Consider the following 21,025-nt stretch of genomic DNA (forward strand, 5'->3'; position numbering starts at 1 on the left):
GAGCTATTCTAATGGCCCCAGAGTCCAGGCAAAACGACGACCCAGAAAGGAGACCACCATCTCAGCCCAAGCATGCATAAAATGGCTCTTCTGGTGGTTATCAAATGGATGGAGCTTCCAAAACATGGGCAGAAACAATACACACTGGGGGGGGGGGGGGTGCTAGACTGGAACATCCAACCCTTGGGATAAGGCGGGCCAATGCGGAACTGAAACACGTCAGCTGCACGCTGTCAGTTTCTGTGGCACTTGCGAGTGCAACCGGTGAACAGTAACAGAACAAAGCACACAGGAGTCCAGCTCCGCTGCCAACATTGTTTTACTGGAGGACTTGACTGGTTCCCATGTCATGACGGGCAAGTCTTTGTGGTGGGGGGGGGATCGTCAGAGCTTAAAGCGGGAATCCCAGGATTCTCCAAAGGCACCGGTGGGCTCCAAGGCTAGCAGTACAGCAGAGTGTTGGGGGCAGGGGGCAGGGGGCACGGAGCGAAGGGGTAAAACCAGCACATTATACAAAAATAACCTTTAACAGACGATTTACAAAAAGAAAATGTAAAACGATTTGTTACAATCTTGATCCCATACTGTCTCCGCACATCCAGCAGTTTATAAAAAAACAAACACACTAGACCAGAAGGGTGAATAATTTACAGTAAAAGATACAAAGGGTTCCTGATCATGCAAGGAATTTTTACATCTTCTGTTAATGAGACTATTTAGCAACAGCAGAATGTCAAATTATATACCTACTTGCTCTGTACACTTACAAAATGCATACAGAGCTATCAAGAAGTCAGAAAAAACAGTAGTCCGCCGTCCCAATGAATACATCTTACTGTACCAGATTAACACAAGCCTAAGAGTGATGGAAGGGGGGAGGGGGGATTCTGCATTATTGTCCACATGTAGTTCTTTAAGTAAAAATAGAATAAGGCAGGTTAGTGGTCTCAGTGATGTCTGGACTTAGCACCGGAGTAGGAAACCCCTGACAAGCAGCACAAGTACAGCAGGATATGGACTGTCGCACTGTGGGAAAGATCGACACGTGGCTCGAGATGGCGTCAGTTAGTAGGAAAAGGGACGCGATTGCAGAATGGAATCTAAGAGACCGCATTCCTCCTAATACAGTGGCACTTGAAAATGTGGAGGCTTGGGGTTCCAGTCATCATGTCCATTCTGCGGGGGGGTTCTGGGGGCCTTTGGGTTTCGGGCAGCGGTTGCTAATGTCTGCAAAAAAAAGATAAAGAGAGAGAGAGAAAAAAAGAGAGATCTGACGGTGAAGGTGGAATCCAATTGTGCACCTTGCCACAGACCAAACTGCTACAGGAGATTTACTGCTGTCTGAAGGATCTGTATTGGTTCAGCTAATGCACCCTGATGACAGAACTCAGCTTCTAACAGACTCAGAAGGCAGTGCACTTGTTATTAGTCATCAGAACTGCCTGCAACTCCAACTATCCACATCTCAGCGCTCAATGGCCAGCGACAATAGGCAGAATGTTCCTACGCGATCTTCAGAGGCACACCGCAAAAACACAAAGCAAACCTGTCCTGACAAGCGGAATGACAGTGAGGGACAGCAGTCCGTCACCTGCAAGACCTTTGAGCCTTGTTATGGTCACAGGGATAGCACAAGGAATGGGGAGGTCACTTACCTCTCTCTCTTACTGGCGAAATCGCTGCACCCACGGTTCTCCCCGTGTTGGCAAGGTGTACATCTCCATCCACACCAGTCTTCCTCCCATCTTGTTCCCCTGTCAAATTGTCTAAGCCAAGAAGTGATAGGTCAGCAGTAACCCAACCATATGCAGTATATCGGATTATGTCATATGACCGCAGTGACCGAATGACATGCAGTGATTGTAGGTTTATCAAGATTCCAAGCTGGAACCACATACCATTCCTCACTTTCTGTGGCACTCGTGAGCCCTGTGAAGAGAAGGGGAGATGGTCAGGATATTTTCTCTTCACATGTGACTGTACAATGTCATTCATATTTCCCTATTGGCTTGGATCACGCGACCTCACCTCAGAGGACCTGGTTTCTGGGCCAGGCAGGGTCAGGGAACCGTCCCATTCCACCGAGCTTCCACACCTGGAGGCCTTCGGACCGGGGTCATCTGAGGACATGGTACAGGTTGGTGGGCGTCCCTTTACAGAAAGCTGGACACTCTCCCACCTACCAACCCTAATTGTCATGCATGTAAATGTTGATCATTCCACAGATGCAGCCAAAAAGACTCCCAGAGGTACAGATTCCTAAACAGGCTGAGCTCTGAAACGGGTGACCAAAATTCTAATCGGAGCCATGACATTTCACCACGAGTCGGGCAGGACAAAAACTGGACACTGTTCAATTATGGGAGGCATGGAGGAATCCAGTAGGCCAAGCATTCAAGACTGGTTTGAAAAAAAAAATAATTAGGAAGAAAAAAAAACACCTTTCATTGCCTGTTGACCAACAGCGAGAGCCATTTCTAAGGCAGCTGTCATATCCCCTTCAACACTAAACGGTATCTGTCCACACACTGCACTCTCCCTGATAGAGACAAGAATGCAGAGACCCATCTTTCACTTAAATAGAGCATTCAGCAATGCTGTATGTGTCAAGCCCTCAAGAGCAATAATGCATCCATTCACAGAGCTATTCTTTTCAATTACACCAGACTAAACACACCTCAGGTTTCATGCATTCTTATGGCATAAACAGGATGTTACGATTTGTAAAGATTACAATATGGCATACATAGTGTATTTACACAAGTTTACGATTGAACTGCATACTCTAGAATTTTTAAATGTAAATAACTGTCTTTAACTTGTTGGAGTTTTGTGGAAATTCTGCAAATTAGGAAAAAAGTACTTAAAGCACATGCATATGGCTTATTTGCTATCAGATATTAAGTCATTTGAGCTTAATGGTTTGCTGCTACCGCTTTTAAGTGTGAATAAAAATAAACACTTTTTAAAAAGAGAGCAATGAGAGAAGGAGGGCTTTTTTTTTCTCTTCTAAGATCACCAGTACACTCAGCAGAAGTCGGTCAGCCACAAGGCAGCTGTCAACAAAAGCTGACATTTAGAACTGGCCAGCTTGGAATGTGTAAGAGGAAATTGCAGATATAACGTCAAATAATAAATACAGGTCTTGGTATTTACTTTTTATTGGCTTTCATTCAGACTGGAAAAATAAAATAAAAACCAGTATTGTTTTTTTTTTTTTACTTATAAAACGGTAAGCTGAAACGCTGGCTTTGGCGCCCTCTTTTGGCAGTGGAGCGAACATCACATAAAGAGTCCATGCAGAACGCACCTGATGCCAAAATGAACGACTCGGGGGTTCTCAGAGGCAGCGGGGGAGGAGAGTCCTCACTCAAGTCCCAGTCTGGACGAGGCAAAAATCAGCTGTTACTCAGCACACTGTTTTGTCTGCAGGCGGGGGGGCGACCCTTCTGCACACCCGTGCGACGCACGTGCCCACAAGCATGCACAAGCTGCACTCTGCTCGAGCTAGAGGGAGAACATTTTCCCCTACAGGGAGTCCATCTCAGCTCTAAAGCCGGGACGAGTTCATTTTCGATCAAAAACAGAAGAACGTTCATACGAAAACATTCAAAAAGACAGCTCTTATTTACGCAGCGCAAGACACTGGGTGTGATGCTGAAATGCCAGCCTCCATGTTCCAGCACAAACCGGTTCACAGAACCACACAGAGGAAGTGCAGATTAAAGACAGCAATGTCCATGCTGCCCCCCCCCTACTCGAGTAAGACACCATCACACAGTGTTTAGCCATGATGCACAAGCAGCCAAGGTCCAAGGACCAAACAGCCACCCCAACAGCCAATAAACACAAATACATACATAATCAAGAGACCAAACAGGATGAAGGCATGCAAACATGCACACGAACAAAAATCTTTCCCAGGGAAATATGTAAATAAATCATGTACTTGGTACTCGGTCATTGTGTTTCAATCGCATGTAAAGTGATCCTCATTTAATGACTGAGTCACTCTTAGCAACGCCAGATTGCCTCTGGGACGATGCCCTACTCCTGCATTCTCAGAAGACACTCGTCACAGCCCAGATCACATGACTTCAGCTCTTATGATGCAAATCAGCTCATATAACACCTCGAAGTTGACATCATATGCATATAAATATTATCTGATTTCTCAGGTCGATACAGTGCAAAGGCGTTAATGCAATATCAATCGGGTCCAAACAGTGAGAGCTTGCACTTTACAAATCAGTGAATCACAGTGCCCACACACAGCCCCATGGATTCAACTATGGCGGAAAAGCCATTGCCTATTCACTGAGCCCAGATCTGTGAGCACGAGACAGGAGCAGCATGCAAGCCAGCCCCATTCACTGAGCCCAGACCTGACCGCACTTCCCAGCATGCACAGGCATGCCCATTCACTGACCCCAAACTGGGCCGCAGGAGACAGGAGCAGCATGCATTGTCGGGGTCTAACTGCACACCCCCGTGGTCATTAGTAAAGGTGCTACGTACTTGATTCCACCTCCACGGGCAGTTCCTGTCCAGCGATGGACATGGGGGTGACCTTCCGCTGAGGCACTGGGTCCCCCGGGCTTGTGACAGTGACAGTAGCACTGGCGGTGGAGATGGCCGTGGACTTCCCATGGGGCGCCGCCTTGGTGCCGGTCGAGGAGGAGATGGGGGATGGGGTGGACGATGACGATGACGATGATGACAACGAGCAGGAAGAAGTCACCCTCACACCTTCGCCCTCAGAGTCTGAGTTATTCACATGCAACGGGTTGGTGAAGCAGAGTGCAGTCCTGTGAGGGCTACTGTGGACCTGCCGGGCTGGGGAAGGCGCCTTCTCTACGGAGGTCGTGCCCCCCCAGGCCGCCTGCCCCTTCTCGCGGAGCGGGAGATGATTGGGTCGGGCCAGGATGCCGGGCTCGCCCTCGGGCCGGGAGTCCTGGCTCGGGGAGAGTGCGGGCACGGATGCGACCGGGATCAATGGTGCGGCGCTGAGAGCCTGCGCTGTGCCGTTCCCCTCAAAGACCCGCGGGCCCTCCCACAGCGGCGGCTCCGACCCACACTCCGGTCGCTCCTCAAAGCCAGGGACCCCCTCCTCGCGGCGGCCGGCCACACCTCCGGGACCCTTGCTGTAGTTCTCGTTCAGGTCAGGACTCTGGCCCGACGATGACGACATGACATGTAGCAAAGGTTTGGGGTGGTAGCGGTCGTTGTCCTGCCGCACATCCGTGACGGTGGGGAAGGCAGAGGGGGGAGACGGGGTGAGGATGGGTGGGACCGGCCGAGGCTCCGGGGCCTGCAGGATTTCCTCCTTCACGTCTCCCTCCATCTGGCAGCTACTGCGGGACAGATGGACGGAAAGTGTTACTGACCTCAGAGTCAATATGCACAACTTTTTAATGCACAAAAATACAGTAATTTACGGAGCATCCCAGCCTGAACAAACAAGCCTGTAAGCTACTACTGCGTAAAATCTTTCAGTCTGTCGGTGCAAACATCTAATCTTTTGTAGTAACACATATTGCCACAAGGTGGCAGTCATCAGTGCCTAGAAAAGGCTATTAAGGAATAAATGTACAAAATGTCCACACCCCAGGGGAAAGACAGTACAGGTGGCAGCTCAAATGAGGGCCAGAAACACAGTGACACGAGAAAAGTACAACCTCAGACATAAGGGGACCCTGCATTATTGTGCCTTTGGGATGCAATGCCACCCTCAGCCAGAGAGGGAGCATTCAGCAGCGTGACCCAGTTGGCAGCCAGGCCAAGCCGGGCACTGATGCGCGTGACCCTGGGTTATGTAAAACGACTGAAGGCGGCCTGGCCCCGCTCCGCTTCCTGTGGGGCAGAGCCAGGAGCGCCTGCATTGCGATGCAGGACACGGCCGGGGGCCTACCTGCGGATACGGGGTGGCTTAGGCGGGGGAGAGTCCCAGCTCTCTTCGTCAGAGTTCTGACCCGTTTTCTCCGGGCTGCCTTCATCCTGAGGGAAGGAGAGGGGTGGGGGCATTTGGGTAAAATAAATAAATAACTAAATAAAGCCTCTATTCAAATCCGTTAATGGTTACAGGTTATGACGCAGTGCTTGTAATTGGTGAGGTTGCTGGTTCAAATCCCAGAGCCAGAGTGTGTGTGCAGTTGCGCCCTTAATCAAGGCCCCTAACCCCCTAACCACACTTCCTCTATTTTTCAGCAATTCTGCGTCTCGCAACTATGTACTTTCCTTTTAAATTGTAATAGACAAATACACACACACTCATATTGTGTAACTGCCTTTAAAGACGCTTCCCCTTTTTCAATCCCCCCCCCTCCCCCATCCAATACCCCTGCAGAAAAAGACGTTAACAGAGCTCGGCTTGGCTATGACTCAGCGACCGTGGGCCCGGCTAACACATAGCGGCCGCTAACCCCGCCGAGGCACCCAGGGCCGTGTGACGCAAAACCTCCAATGGCATCCCAGGGAAGGGCTCCCAGGGAAAAAAATCCAAATTTAGTTTCCTTCATGTCAGCTTCAATCGAATTCTCCCTTTTGGCCAACATACTAAAAAAGGCAGAATCACAAAGGAAGGACATTTGCGCACTGTGGGGGTGCAGGGACTGAAAAACCCATCCGCAACATTTCCAGAACCATCTTGCACAGTTGTCTGACCTCTAAAGTTTACCCTAAATACTAAAAATATAAACCAATAAAAATACCAATAATAATAATATTTCAGAGCAATGCCGGCCACGCAAGCGAAGGGGCGCATGCACGTCACTCTGAGATTAGCTTCTCTGTAAAAGCCGCTTGACCGTTTCAGGGGAACAGTCACAATTCCCTTCCTCGGCCGTGAAGCATGACGCAGTCTGGCAGCGTCTCTGTTTCTGTCATCCTACTTCTCCAAAACATCACGCAGCCCCATCGCACAAGGACAGTGCAGGCCGCCTCTGCGCCTCAGGTTAACAACCAGAGGTCATTCCTGCGTTTCAAATTAAAGCTCCCACAAACTCTGAAACGCTCTATTAAATCTGGTAACAGCTGCGCGACTTTCCCCTTTTATCCTCTACGGGAACTTTTGGTAGATGGACTCGGTCGTTTGGGCTTTATTTTTTTTTTCCCCCCCTATGCATTTTTTTTTCTTTCCTTACATTATGAGGACAAGATCCCCTCTTCCGGTAAGGCTGGCACCCGCATAGGTCGCCAGGTATGTTTGGAAATGCTGGAGACATAGAAGCCTGTTCCTGTGTGTGTGTGTGTGTGCACATCATGCCTCGACAGAGCAGATGTACAGGAGCAGAGGAAGCCTGTGGCCTGGGTTTCCCTGTCCCAGAGTGCGGGTTCTCAGACACAGGCTAAGTGATGTCACCAGCCCCTAAGCTCCCAAACAGGACGTGAGCCTCGGCTCCTGGCCAGATGCCAGTCCCAGAGGGTTTTTTTTGTTTTTTAAACGACCTGCTAAGTAACAGAGCTCCTCCCAGCAGAGCACATCCCGCTTTTCTTCTACAGAGAAGCTCGCAGAGCCGAGCGGGGTGAGGTTGACCCCCCCCCCCCCTTCCCCCAAAACAGGAAGTCCTTTCTTGGTCCAGAAAGGGAGCTAGATGGGGAACGGTGGCTCTCTATACCTCCGCAGCAAACTCACGGGCCACATATTAAGCTTCGATGTCAGCCGCAATAAGAAACGCACCCCTGGCCCCCATCCTCGGGACAGAAACCCGCGGGATCGCCCTGTCCTCTACCAAATGACTCGTTTGTAATCTGGAAAGTTCTGGAAAAAAAAAACCTTCGCAGGAGGATGAAGTCTCCTGCTCTCAGGCTGCACCGTAGATACACTCTGGGCACCATGAGACTGACTCACCTACATGTCAAAGGCTGAAGGACATTCAGTGAAAGAGAGAAGCCTGCAGGCAGATTCTTTTTGTTGTTGTTTTTAAATCGACACTGAAGCTCACTGTTATGTTTGCCCCGAATGAGCACCCACCATGCCGTCTGGGACGTCTGCGTCGATGGGGGTCTTGAGAAAATGCAACCGCTGCTCGAAGAGCTGAGCAATGGCCCTGTGGACGAGTTCATACTGCTCCTGAGGACGAGGACAGAGACTTTAGGTTACTGATTAGGATACGGGTGCTGGATTGTGGATTTCACACTTATTTTATTATTATTTTTTTACAATATCCCTGTCAATATGCTGAATTGTGGCAACACCAGACCTTTGCTGTAGCGCCATGAAAGGGGCTAAACTGACCTTGGTCTGCACAGCCGAATGTCTCTGTGTCCTCATCTCCTGGATTACCTGGAACACATCGAAGTCTTCTGGAATTTTCTAGAAGTTGTAAGTGATGGGAGATAAAAATAAAGCGTTTGGTGTTTTGGGCCCCAGGTGAGCATGGCACGTGAGCTACAGCGTGACAGAGAGCGAGAGAGAGAGAGAGCGAGAGAGAGAGAGAGAGAGAGAGAGAGAGAGACAGACAGACAGACAGACTTACTCCGGCCTTCAGCAGGTTCCACGTATAGTCTATGGCACAGATGGCTCCAGTTCGACCGCAGCCCGCGCTGGAACACACGGGACACAGTTACCCTTCAGTGGGTAGGCACACACAACAGCAGGATCAAGCCTCAGCCGCCACGCCCCCTGCTGGCCACACACACCTGCAGTGAATGCAGATTGGCACATCCTCGTGTTCCTGGTACTCCCTCATCAGCCCGATCATGTCCAGGATGGAGTCGAACGACGACGGAACGTCGTGGTCGGGCCAGTTGATGTAGTGAAACTGTGTCACCCTGCGCATCTCCTTAAAGAGGGAGAGAACCCGATTGGCTGATGAAGTCCCCCAGCAAGCACAGGAACATGCCTTGAATGCGACACGCTTTAGGGAGTGAGGGTGAGGGACCCAGCTTACGTTCTGATACTCCACCGACAGCGTCCTGATGATGTAGTCAGTTCTGGCCTGTTCTGATTCCTGCAAACAAACATTGCATCAAGTTCTTTTTGAGGTCAACTCGAACAAACAGGAACATAACGCCAGATCAGCACAGTCACCGCAACGCACATCCGCGGCTTGGAACCAGGCCAAGTCACTCTTTTTAGAAACACAAAACTGTTTGGAAACCACTAAAGGGGTTTTGGTTTATAGCGAATAAAATCGCAGTCCAGACATCCAGACCCAGCATCTAGTTCCTTAATGACAGACGAGGGAGCTCTGCTGTGTTTGACGGCCATCAAAATAAAGCCTGTTAAAGGGCCCAGGATGGTACGCAGGTGACGGACTGCAAATCGGCAGCTGCTCACTTAGTGCAGGAGGAAGAAATCAACGAACGCCTATCGCAGGCAATCTTTCTGCAATCGGCTGATATGTCTTAAGCCTGCAAAACAGAGAGCGAAAGAAGGCCAGATCCCATCGGGCAGGGGAAAAAAAAAAAAAAAAAAACTTACACAGGAGATCTTGAATGGTCCAAAGGTTAAAGGGTCATCGCCGAACAGGGGGAAATACCGCTCACATTTTTTCTGTGCATCACAAACAAAGGATACTAAGCATCAGAATAAGCTTCCAAATAAATAATGCAAATACTGGGTCCGTTCGGTGGAATAAAGCTTCTTTGATCACCAGTTTGCTCTAAGCTACGAGGCTTGCAGGTGAAAATAGCAGCTTTCATTTGCAATAAGAAGGTTTTATCCTCAATATACAGGATGTAAAGTAAGAGGATCTCACCCTTCCCATCTCAAACTCTCGGCACGCCATTACGATAATCTGCAAGACACAGAGAATAAAACATCAGACAAGTATTAAACCTTAAAGGCGAAAAGCTTCATTACAAAGCGTGGGAGTAGAGCGAGGCGTCACAGGTTTGAATGTGCTTGCCTCTCCCACAGACACTCACTGCCACTTTGTATTCCCAGTTCATCCTCCAGAAGTCCAGGATGGTGTTGGGCAGGGGTCCCTGAGTGGCAATATAGGCCCGGGAGCCCCCTGTGCCCTGCCAACGACACCGTGAACAAGAGAGAGACGGGGTTAGTCCAAAGGCAGGGATATGTAGTGCAATACCCTCCCACCAATATGCTGGCTCCGCCCCCAGCATCAGCTCTATCGCACAGGCCAGAGAACCCAGGGAACCTGGATCCCTGTTTTTATTGGCTAATCTCACTTCTACGGCACAGAAGGAGAATCAACATCCACTGAAGAGGCAGCGAGGCAGAAGGCCCACAGCACAGCTCAAAGCTGGTGTTCCCCAGGAAGCCAAAATGAAGGTGCAGGATCTGCTGCCTGCACCTGACAGCAAGTCTGACCACCCTGGGGCCTGCATTTAGATCCTGAAAGCATCTCCGCTGCGGTAGCTCACACCTCCAGAGCTTCACGTTCAGACCCTGCCGCTGCTATGCGTGTGTGGAGTTTGCATGCTCTCCACGCGTCATGTGGTTTTCCTCCTACAGTCCAAGGATGTGCAGTTAGGCATCTCTAATTTGCTGCAGAGTCCATGTCCTGCAGTGGACTGGCATCCCATCCAGGGTGTACCCCTACCTTCTGCACTGTCCTGCCTGGGAGAGGCTCCAGGAAAACCTGCTAAATAAGCACTTGGACGATGGATGGATGGAAGTATCCATGCTGCCAGGGCTTAGACACTGGCCAAGCTGCCTTTCAACTCCAAAGTGCTGAAAGCACTGCGACTGAATGCGGACGTAGGACAGCTCAGAGAACCTTAGCTGCCTCACAATTGGGTCTTGGCGGCTTGAGGCAGCACCCCTCCAGGTGTCCCAGGGCCCCAGTGGGAGTTTTACTTACACAAAAATGTTCTGAGGGCAGAAGGAAAAATGATTGGTTATCTCAATGAACCAATCAGATTGTAGAGGAGGTGGATCCAAACAACTAGAGGAGGCAGGACAGGTACATCTGATTGGTTAGTCCCACCTCCTCTAATTGTTTGGATCTACCTCCACTACAATCTGATTGGTTGAACCAGTCATTTTTCCTTCTGCCAGCAGAACATTTTTGTGTTAGTAAAATTCCCATACGAATGTCAGAGAGACTCTCCCATACCTTAATGAAGTTGGCATTGACGTAATCCATGTCTTGATTGGAGGTTTTTAACGACACCTTAACCCTGCTGTGGTCAACTGTAAGAGATAAGAACAAGGTTTAAAGTGGTTAATCAGCTGAGAAATGATGACTTCAAACGTATTCAGCGCATTCTAATAGCACGTCGGGGGGCCGCCCCCCCCTCTGTTGATGCTTACATGGCAGAATGTCCTTGTATCGGTTCTTTCTCACATTCTCTTCTTTTTCTCCAGCGTTGGTGGAAAAAATCTTTTCCGTCCTGTACTTGGCGGATAATCTTCGCAGTTTCTGTGCGGAAGCGAGGGAGCAGAGCGGACAGTGAGTGGAGGTTTTCCAGAACCGGCTGACGCCAATCGATACCACTGCTAATAGCTTGTTAGTGACCTGCTCCACCACCCCCCATGTCAGGTGGGGGGGGGGGTTTATCTCTGGCCTTGTCACTACAGCAGCAGTGCCACCTCCCCTCATGGCTTTGTGTGTGTGGAGGAGGGGGGAGGGATTAAAGCTCTCCCCTTCAGCCCCACAGGGCCCCCGCCCACCCACCTTAATTACCGCATCACTTCTTGAGGGGTAGACATTTGTATGGGACATGATCCTGTAATGAGATCCTACTCCCCAGCTCTGGCGGGGAATAAAATAATTAGTTATTATTATTATTCTACTGAATAATGAAGACCTTGATTTATTCAGTATATGTTGTTAAATTCTGGACCCCATCTTATGGTATGGAAACAGCAGTTAGGGCATTCAGCCCAAATATAATCACCCCCCGTCACCCCCTCTCCCTAGAATCAACTCAGATCGGCCTATATGGCACCAAGCACAGGTTCTGAATGTTCTCATCAACATCCCATGCGGCTCGCAGCTGGATTCTCACATCTGGATGTCTGACGGGAGCATTTCAGGCCCCCCTCCCCCCAACCGCCCATGTTCGCATGCTAGCGACCCCGTGGGACCTGACCGTGACAAGCCTGCCGGCTTTTACAAACCTCCGCAATCACACTGACCCCTCAGTCCCCCCCCCTCCCCCCCGCAGACCTCCGTGCTCCTGACCAAGACAACAGACACATAAAACATCTGTGTGAGGCAACTCCAGCTGGGAAAGACTGCAGTCCCCTCCAAGACAAATATCGCAATTCAGCACCACTGTTCAATTCACACACCGGCCCCCATGTCGCTAAAAAACGCAGTAACGAAAGTCTGAGTAGCTGTACAGATCGTCACACTCAATTCATGTCATTCCACGAGTCAAAACAAACTATGACGCAAAACACCACCAACCATTTCACGCCAGTAGCTGCCATGTACACTGTTCAGGTCACCCAAAGACCACCATGCTGCACTATGCTTCAGAAGAACTTGTGACAGTCTTGTCAATGTCATCCATAAGGGGCCCTCTTTCATAAGGAAGATATAGATATGTTTTTATAAGCATCATTACCCATAATCCCCATTTTGCCATCACTAAATTCAGTTACACGATGGAGCCGAATGATTTATCGATTTCGAATCGTAATCGTGATTTGAAACAACGCAATTAGCAAATCACAAAGGCTGCGATTTAGGATGTGACCCAGGGTTTAAAACTGTTGCGAGAATAGTTTTGCAAACGCATGTCATCGTCCGTGTGACAGTCTCTAACCGATCAAAAGTGCCGTGCTCCTGGCGTGACAGTCATGCTCACCAAACAGAAGTGGCCCAAGGCTATTGTGGATAGACCCATAAATGACAAACACGTGAAACGTAAGAAAAACGTTACATTTGCGGTGCAAAAAAATATTGCTGCCGAGCTCTAAGGGAATAACCTACATCAGGGGTGGGCAATCTTATCAGAAAAGGGTCGGCGTGTGTGCAGGTTTTTGGAATAACCTTTAGGTCAGCTGTTCAAACCCAGGTGTGAGGATTCTACAGCCAATCAGTCCTCTAATTAGTAATCTAACTAGGGAATTGCAGCGAAAACCCACATACACTTTCTGACCTATTTGGTCAGAGATTGTTTATAAAAAAGGTCCCATTTATTACAGGTTCAAGCAGCAATAGCTGCAGGATCCATATTGCCTTTTTCTTTCTGTAGTTGTTTTATTTTCATTATTACTTTATTTAACTTAACACAGTCAGTTTTTGTGATAATTGTTTCATGTTTGATTGTTCTGTACTAATGTAATCCTTGTGTATATGGGACTATCAGGAAACTGTTACTTTAGTAACTGTAAAAAAAAAAAAAAAACGGTAGAGTGCTGTTTGCAAAACGCAGCACTTAAAAGTCCCATGTAAAAATACACTTTACCATATTCCGATGACTAGCAGCCCATTACATTTTTGGCAAATAAATGACCATAAAGCAATAATATTATGCTATTTTGCCTTAAAGTTATAGTAAATTGTTGCGGATAAAGAGTACGACATAATCTGGGAACAGAGTCCATTGAATCTTATGACCAGGAACTGTTCTTAGTGTCCAGAAATCCATAAAATATCGCAAAACAAATCGCAATCACAATATCTGTCAGTAAAATCACAATTAGATATTTTCCCTAAATTGTGCAGCCTGAGCTCACAGCGTATCCCTCACTGTTCCATTCAGAAAAGGAGCACCACACCCTCCACCCACCCTTCTGACATAAGCCCACCCCATTGGATGGAGATCACCATTATAAGATGTGGATGCAACAGACCTAAAGGGGTGGGGTTGCTTACATCTACCCAGAAGCCACTGAGATTCTCCACGGAGTGGAGCCTGAAGGCTTCTGTCACAGATAATGGGAAGCACTGCTACCTATGCTATAAGGAACACTGGGAGAAGCTCAGCGGACTAACTGGTTATTCAGACTGTCCCACCCCTGATGTAGCCCATTTCCTGCAACCAAAAGTAGACTGGATGGTGGGAGAAGGAGAAGAATCCCCTGTAGACTGGCCTGGATCAGAGCGTGGAGACCCTCACCCCGAAGAACTAGCAGCCTGAGGACAATCCCCACAAGAAACACCCTTAAAGGAAGTGCCTCGAATGCTTGGGCTCAGAATTCTGAGAAGTACTGTGTTTTTAGTACTGAGAAACAGAGCATTCTTAAGGGAACAAACAAACACACCCTGCCCACCCCCCACCCCCCCAAGAGTGTCAGCCAATGCACAGAGGGCTTCTGTAGTTCTGTAGTCATGGTTCAGTAGGTAGGAGGGAAAGATGTAGCTCCATAAACAGAAAATGTGCACATGGGCAGCATGCTAATCACAGGGTGCAGAGAGGTCGCGTTCAGGAGGCAGGACCGCGCACGTGTGCGCGCGCACACACACACACACACACACACACACACACACACACGCTCACCTTCAGACAAATACACACAATCCCTTTGTCGTCACTGGTGGTGAAGCTGTTAGAGGGCCCAGGTGCTTCCATCACACATCCCACATGACGTACAGCAGGCAGGTTTAGGGGGGGGGGGGTGGAGCTTCCGCCCCATCTAAGAGCCACTATAGAACCAGGAAGTTCCAGCCAGCAGGTGGGTGAGAAGTTAAGGAGGTGACCAGGAAGTCACCAGGAAGTCACCAGGAAGTCACCAGGAGGTGACCGGGAGGCTGTACCTTCAAGTCGTGCAGAATACCTTAAAGCAGTGCTTCCAAATCCGGTCCTCGGGGACCCACAGTCGGTCCATGTTTTTGCTCCCTCCCAGCTCCCAAAACGTAAACTGTCTGTAGGTCCCCAAGGACCAGCCTTAAGGAATAAGGACAGGAAACCAAGAGGGGAATCAAGAGACCCTGGATAAGTGGCTCTTCACATGCTGCAGCTGGTAGCCCGTCATACAGCATCAGCACTGGACCAACTAGGTCAGCACGCTCCTATTTCAGTATCGTCCCGTATCATCAAAAATAATCACCTGAACACAGGCACAGAAAGAGGCGGCGCAGCAGCGAGGGGGCGGGTAAAGGCGCAGGATGGGGGTAGGGGCCAATCTCTGCTCCTCTCACTCCCTGGGCCACAGGATGATTCATCAAGGACAGTCCTCTGCTCCCAGAGCTCAGCTCCATTTCATGCCCAAAGGCAGGACGAGTGGAGCCCAAAAGCCATTTTATAACCCCTCTCCTCTCCATATTGACAGAGAGACCCTAAGCCTCGACTGTACATCCTTAGGATTTAAGAACAAACCCTTCATCACACAAACACTTGAAATTTGAAGCTTCTGTCACTCTAACAAAGAGGCATGAACAGCATGTTCAAACTAACAGAAGCCAAGTTCCCAAACACGGGAACTACTCACCCTACGCAAAAAATACGCAACAAAAGAGATTTCAAACAGGCACGCACTCCCCCGCACACAGAGCTGAGCTCTGTTCCTGTGCAGTGACCTCATTCTTACATCATTTCCTGTGCATTATGATCTGCTGCAGCCAGACTGACTCGGGGAATGTTCTAGGTCAGCTTTGATCCCGAGAAAAAACCTGCCACAAACAAAAAATAAAAAAAATAAAAAAAAAAAAACAGGGTAAACATCTGATTAGTCACCGAGCAGGAATTCCTGTGAGCAAATCCCACTCGGAAAAATGCCGATGTGTACAAGCTTCCCGGAAAGAATACATTGTTCAACAAGGCCTCCACAAAGGGAGTCATCCTGAAGCAGTTAGGAAGAGACAAGGAAGCTCGGGAAACTGTTACAAGCAAGCGATAAAAGGCCACTAAACTGCAACAGTGTGCAATAGAGTGACAAGTCAGCAGAAGACAGGGCACATATAAACACACATTACAGGGGTTTAGCTCACTGCACCATAATGTCCCAGGTCTGAAATGTAGCCGCCAGGGATGAGTCAGCACTGTCGAATATTCACGTTCGTGAATAAAAAAGTGACTTTTTTTTTTTTAAATCGAATAATAAATGAGCTATTTTAAATATGATCTATATGCAATATAATTAGTAGTGATTTATCTGTTCTCTAATAAGTCTGCTTAGCAAACGCTCGCCAAGCCTATCATAATCATTTTCATCCTTGCTCACTCGCAGTATGGCACATTTGTGAAAATCATTTAACGAAAACGAGTGAAGCAAACAAGAGAACGAGAAATATTTTTTGTTGCACAGAAATATTTTGGATTCCACAGAAATGATACAGAGCAAAGGCAAGTGAGTCGTCAGCACTGCTTAGAGTCCCCTGGCAGTTTGTGAGTGTAAGAGAATCTGATTATGATGCTGCTGCTAATTTTAAGTACATGTTGTCATGGATGTTTGGTAAAAATGCTCTAGAAATTCATGTTTTGTGAAATTCGTTCTTCATTCTTACATTTTAAATGAGTGAACTGTTAACCAGAATGTTAACTATTGATTTGCCTTTCCCAGTAAATACAGTCTATCGGTAAGTTCTATTCAGCTACATTTTGCTTAATCAGGCATGTAAAACAGGTAAACGGCATTAGATAAACATGGTGATTTGATTCACGGCTGAATTTGAATGGTAAATACTGGGTAATTTCACACTACAGAGATGTGAACAGGTCAAAAACAAAGGAAGAACAAATGAAGCAAATGAGGCATGGCTGAAACTGAAACTGAGTTTGCAAGATACTCAAAGCTGAAAATCCACATCAAAGGAAAACAGAAGCTTTTGAGTTTGTCTGTTATGTTCATACACAGCAGTTCATATCTAAAGGCACACTGGGAAACTACCAGGCAGACTAATTAGCTGCTGTTTAACCGCTGTTCGGATCTGTTGCTCGAATATACTGACCCAAGGCTACCAAAAGGTTTAACTTTGTATGAACAGATGTTGCACAAACACCCTCAGATTCACTAAAACCCATACGCAGCATCACGGCTCATTGCCGACACATATAGGTAAACAAGAATCCGGCTGAGGTTTCAGGGGCCAGCAGTGCTGAGGCGACCTGAACGACTGAACTGCCAAAACCACTTGTTAGAGTTGAGCGAGAACAGCAGCATACCTGGTGAGACTCAGACGGGTACAGCCCTCTGACACGGTCCGGAGAACAATCGTGTCATGCTAATATTATGAAGAATCTTCCCCCATTACAGGGAGAGTCGGCTGTGAAAGTGTTGAGGGGCCTCCTGAACACCCTGAACCAGGCTGGGGGTTTCATTTGTGGACAGAGTGGTGGAGATCTCAAGGGGTTGGAAGTGCTTCATGTTCCATATCAATTCACCCTGTGAATCCTGAATGCACACGCAGACAGACCATCAGACAGACTCATAATGTGCTGTCCCAAAGCAGAACTTTTTTTCAGGAACCAGGAACTTCTGCTGCATTCACACTGCAGGAAGTCAGCCCGTAGTTCTTAGGAAGTAGTTCCTGAATCTTTTTTAGTCCCTACTTCAGAGTAGGTACTTTTTGCTCAACCAAGAACTGGTGGGTGAGGCAAACAGTGATAAACTTGATTGGTTGATCACAAGCACCAGCGCAAACTTGAAAGTTACGCAAAAGGGTGAGGAAAAGAGAAGCAGTGGAGCAAAAACTGAGCATATGGAAGTATCTCAATTACATTAAAAGCTTTAATGAATACTTTTTTTTGCTTGTGCCAATCGGTAATCGATGTATTTCTGTCTAATATCGCCAGTGCCAGCAATGAAACTGGTAGCATTTATTAGTGGAATAACATTACATCTTTTTTTATTCTGTGGAAAACATAAGATCGATCTGCTGGTCAGATATTCATATATATATGAATTATAAACATGTTGCAGGCCGTATAAATATAATGGAATTTGTCCCCTATTTTCAGACCGCAGGATCGCTCCCCCCAATAACTAGCAAAACAACTTTTTCATCATCCATTGTTTTGGTGCGGCAGCATAGTTTGTATGAAAGTACTTGTGAAGTTTAACCTATGTGCTTTTGCGTCTCCTATGCTTATTTAGCATAAAGGTCACAGTTCCTGTTGTGTGGTGGGAAAATGGCCTGGAACTACAGAAGTTCCCGGTCGAGAGAGCCCAGGAACTAGGTTCCTGAACTTTGGTGGGAAAGCACCTGAAGAGTGCTGTGAGCTGCACATTTATGTCACACAAACCAGATGCAGCAGGCAGAGGCTGTAGAGCAGGTTTCCCCATACCGATCGACGTGTAACTGAACTTTCACATGCTTAACAATGCCCCAAGGCCAAAGCCTCCTTAACTGGGAATTCACCTGCGAGGTAAAGCCCCAGGTGACCTGAGCAGACCCCACCCCAGCATGCATCAAAAACTCTGCCCAAAAAAAAAGAGGAAAGAAGAAATACCAAAGCATGTCTTTATGGGCAGATGGCTGTTTTGTTCATTTCCTCCCTTGTGACTCTAGGGTTCAGGGGAAGTGTGGCGTCACAGCCAGGATATCTGCGATATTTGCGTCCTCCCCCCTCCCCTTCCTCCCCCTGCTTCAGACTCTGATCCACTTGAACATCCAGGGCCTAACTGGAGATAAGTTCAACACATATAAGAAACAGAGCAAAGGAGTCAGACGAGTCTGCTCCCTCACTGATTACACCATGCTGAGGCAAACGGCCATGCAAGCATGCCCCAGCAAACAAAATTTTAAATTCCTCCCACACTTTCGTTGAAATGTAACCTAAGGTTATGCCAAGCATTTTAATAACACATTAGTAAACCCGGAGTACCAATCATGTTGGGAAATTCTAAAATCTGAAGCCATTTTGAAAACTTTCCGATATATGCTTTGCGTAATGTGAAGTTTGACAAAAAATAAAACCCAAAACTAAAAATTAAAAAACTAGAACTGAATTTCACCAAGTAGGTCATGGAGCCATAATTGTGGTCACCGGGGTGAGGAGTTCATGCCGAGATGAAGAGGGGGTGGAAAACGATAATGATCGGCATTAAGAAGCCTCCCTCCATATCATTGGGACGAATCGCCGGCTCTCGGATTCCGTTTCACCGGGGGGCGTCAGCATGAAGGCGGCGCGGCGCAGTGGGGCTTCACGCCAAGATCACATTAAGCATGCAGACGGAAAAATCCTGGCGTCTGCCGCGTCTCCCTCCAGCAGATACTGCTTAGGATTTTAATAGGGAAATAAAGTGAAATATCCAGTTAGCCGCAGCTCGGGGGCATGTTTCTGTATGCCTGTGTAAGGAGATCGTCAGTAAATCGACATGGGAAGATGGAGTGGATTGAAGGAGCATGATCATAGAGCTGGCACACGGTAATGAGAAAGAAAAAGGGGGAAAGGGCTTAGGACTGGCGAAGCCGAATTCACGCCACACGTGTGCGTTTCAAAGTCCGATGGCGACGGAGGGGAAAGAGCACAGCGCACTTCCCAAATCCCGAAACCACTTCCTCTCCCATATCCCAGTTCGCTGTGACTCCAACGCCCCGGAATGTTGCGCAACATCCGCAAACACCCCACCTTTCGTTAAAGCCTCCCGCTCCTGACAGCTAACTGTAACTCAATCACTCCGCCTCACCTCGGGAGCGCGCAGGCGACATCGTGCGCGCCGAAGTTTATTCACTAACGGATAACCTAAAACTGAAAACACGGCGCTGATCAACTGCACCCCTATGATCAAGGAGAGGGGCTGTCAGAACATTTTGCAATGCTGAGTACATAGATCAAATTAGCATGAAAAAAAGAGATATGTCGTATTACAACGAGCAGCCCGAAATGCATGTATCCAAAGTGTCATTTAAACCACCACCATTAAAATTCTAGCACGCGAGGCGTGAGTAATTGTTGAAATAAAGTTGCTTCTGGTCTGCCACACAGTACCCTAGCAAAACTCACAGGACAACCCCGCAAACATAAGTCCACCGGGACAGCTTGTAAGGCAGGACAGCTCCCGTATCTCTCAGGACATTGTCTGGCTATGATCAGTAACTTGCATCTATCGATTATAGAAACAGGTTGACAACTGGGTGGTAAAAAACGCATTTGCATGGTGTCGGGTGTAGTCCTACGCCAGTAAGGGCTTAGCAGCCCTCCAGCGACATGCATAAGCCGCTGAGGCTATTCAGCTACACGGCAAATATCTATTTTAAATTCCAGACTGATTTCGAGCCACCTTAGTCCTACTTGAAAATCTCGGTCCACCGACAAAAATACGCCGCTGAACAAGGTGATCACCGGGACCCGACTGCAAGGAATGTGGAGCTACCCAGCCCACCGGCGGCGGGGCTTTTCTCCGCATTGTAAGCGTCTGTCCCGGATGGTCACAAAGTGCCGAAACGAAGATTTCTTGGTCCCGTACAACTTAGTACCGGGAGAATGGGGACGGAGGGAGTATCCCACGGTATTTATTTAGGAATCCATGTTAGGCCGCGTTCCAGCCTGGAGGCAGAAATGTGTAAGAAAGGCAAGAGCGGGCATCTGTACAGCAGCTTCCCAGGGTAAGGCGATTTCTCTAGGAAAGGAAGCATCAGTACAATCCGAGCAGGAGCTGTCATCTTAGCTACGCCGAAATCGCCGGCAGACAGTGGTAATGCCAGGATTAAGCCGGCGACACAGCTCCAGCTACCACGAATCACACATCGGCTGTTATCTGGGTGCCGAGCTACAGCCGCCTGCCTAAGATCGGGGCGTCCGCTCTCACCATGAAGTCGCCGCCGAAGTTATCCTCTCCTCTTTGGTCCCCGGCTAGCATGGCTCCAACCTCCTGAATGAACTTCCTCAGGATACGTGCCTGATCCATCCTTTCAAGCCGCGACAACTCGCCTCCCACGGCAATTAAAAAAATCCTCAGAATATAATAGCCAGTAATAAAGAATGGATACTTAAGTAAACATTGTTAATTCACCAAGGATCGATTCCACATGTTCGCCGCCCCATTTTTATTTGCCCTCATATAAAGGCAATAATCCAAATACGAGCCTTCTTCTTTCTTCTTTTTTTCAGCTCGTTAGCAATGCAATTATTGGTGGAAAATATCAAAAATCACACAAGAACACCAATCCAATCCGTGCTCTCGTCTCACTTCCACACACAACTGGTTACCCACAGACACAAAACTAGCCGCATCGTCCAAATGCCGCTAAGAAACATCTCCGCCCCTAAACCCCAA

The 21,025-nt window shown here is 48.1% G+C and overlaps 1 protein-coding gene across 3 annotated transcripts; it reads right to left on the minus strand.

The window, feature by feature from the left end:
• Nucleotides 1–301: 301 nt before the first annotated feature.
• Nucleotides 302–20,985, minus strand: LOC111843160 (protein tyrosine phosphatase non-receptor type 12). Of its 3 annotated transcripts, none has more exons than XM_023810499.1 (18): nucleotides 20,558–20,985; nucleotides 11,222–11,330; nucleotides 11,025–11,101; nucleotides 9,871–9,966; nucleotides 9,702–9,740; nucleotides 9,425–9,496; nucleotides 8,892–8,951; nucleotides 8,641–8,783; nucleotides 8,478–8,544; nucleotides 8,237–8,314; nucleotides 7,973–8,071; nucleotides 5,912–5,997; nucleotides 4,519–5,351; nucleotides 3,311–3,382; nucleotides 2,029–2,120; nucleotides 1,899–1,929; nucleotides 1,656–1,766; nucleotides 302–1,227 (listed from the first exon to the last, which is right to left on the minus strand). In XM_023810499.1, the coding sequence occupies exons 1-18, from the start codon at nucleotides 20,654–20,656 to the stop codon at nucleotides 1,166–1,168; spliced, it is 2,226 nt and encodes a 741-aa protein (XP_023666267.1). In that variant the 5' UTR covers nucleotides 20,657–20,985; the 3' UTR covers nucleotides 302–1,165. The 3 variants fall into 3 exon arrangements, with proteins under 3 accessions (XP_023666267.1, XP_023666266.1, XP_023666270.1); XM_023810498.1 differs by having other exon boundaries at nucleotides 4,519–5,354; XM_023810502.1 differs by lacking the exon at nucleotides 3,311–3,382 and having other exon boundaries at nucleotides 4,519–5,354.
• Between the last annotated feature and the right edge of the window lie 40 nt (nucleotides 20,986–21,025).

Source organism: Paramormyrops kingsleyae, chromosome 3 (assembly GCF_048594095.1).
Source record: "Paramormyrops kingsleyae isolate MSU_618 chromosome 3, PKINGS_0.4, whole genome shotgun sequence".
Lineage (NCBI taxonomy): Eukaryota > Metazoa > Chordata > Actinopteri > Osteoglossiformes > Mormyridae > Paramormyrops > Paramormyrops kingsleyae.

What these genes read in the sequence shown, in the direction of transcription:
- LOC111843160 (XM_023810498.1), bottom strand. Translation starts at nt 20,656, where the DNA reads ATGGATCAGGCACGTATCCTGAGGAAGTTCATTCAGGAGGTTGGAGCC. An exon ending in GAGAGTTTGAGATGGGAAGG is followed by an intron (nt 9,497 to 9,701) that starts GTGAGATCCTCT and finishes TGTGATGCACAG; the next exon opens with AAAAAATGTGAGCGGTATTT. An exon ending in GCCCGTGGAGGTGGAATCAA is followed by an intron (nt 3,383 to 4,518) that starts GTACGTAGCACC and finishes TGCCTCGTCCAG; the next exon opens with ACTGGGACTTGAGTGAGGAC.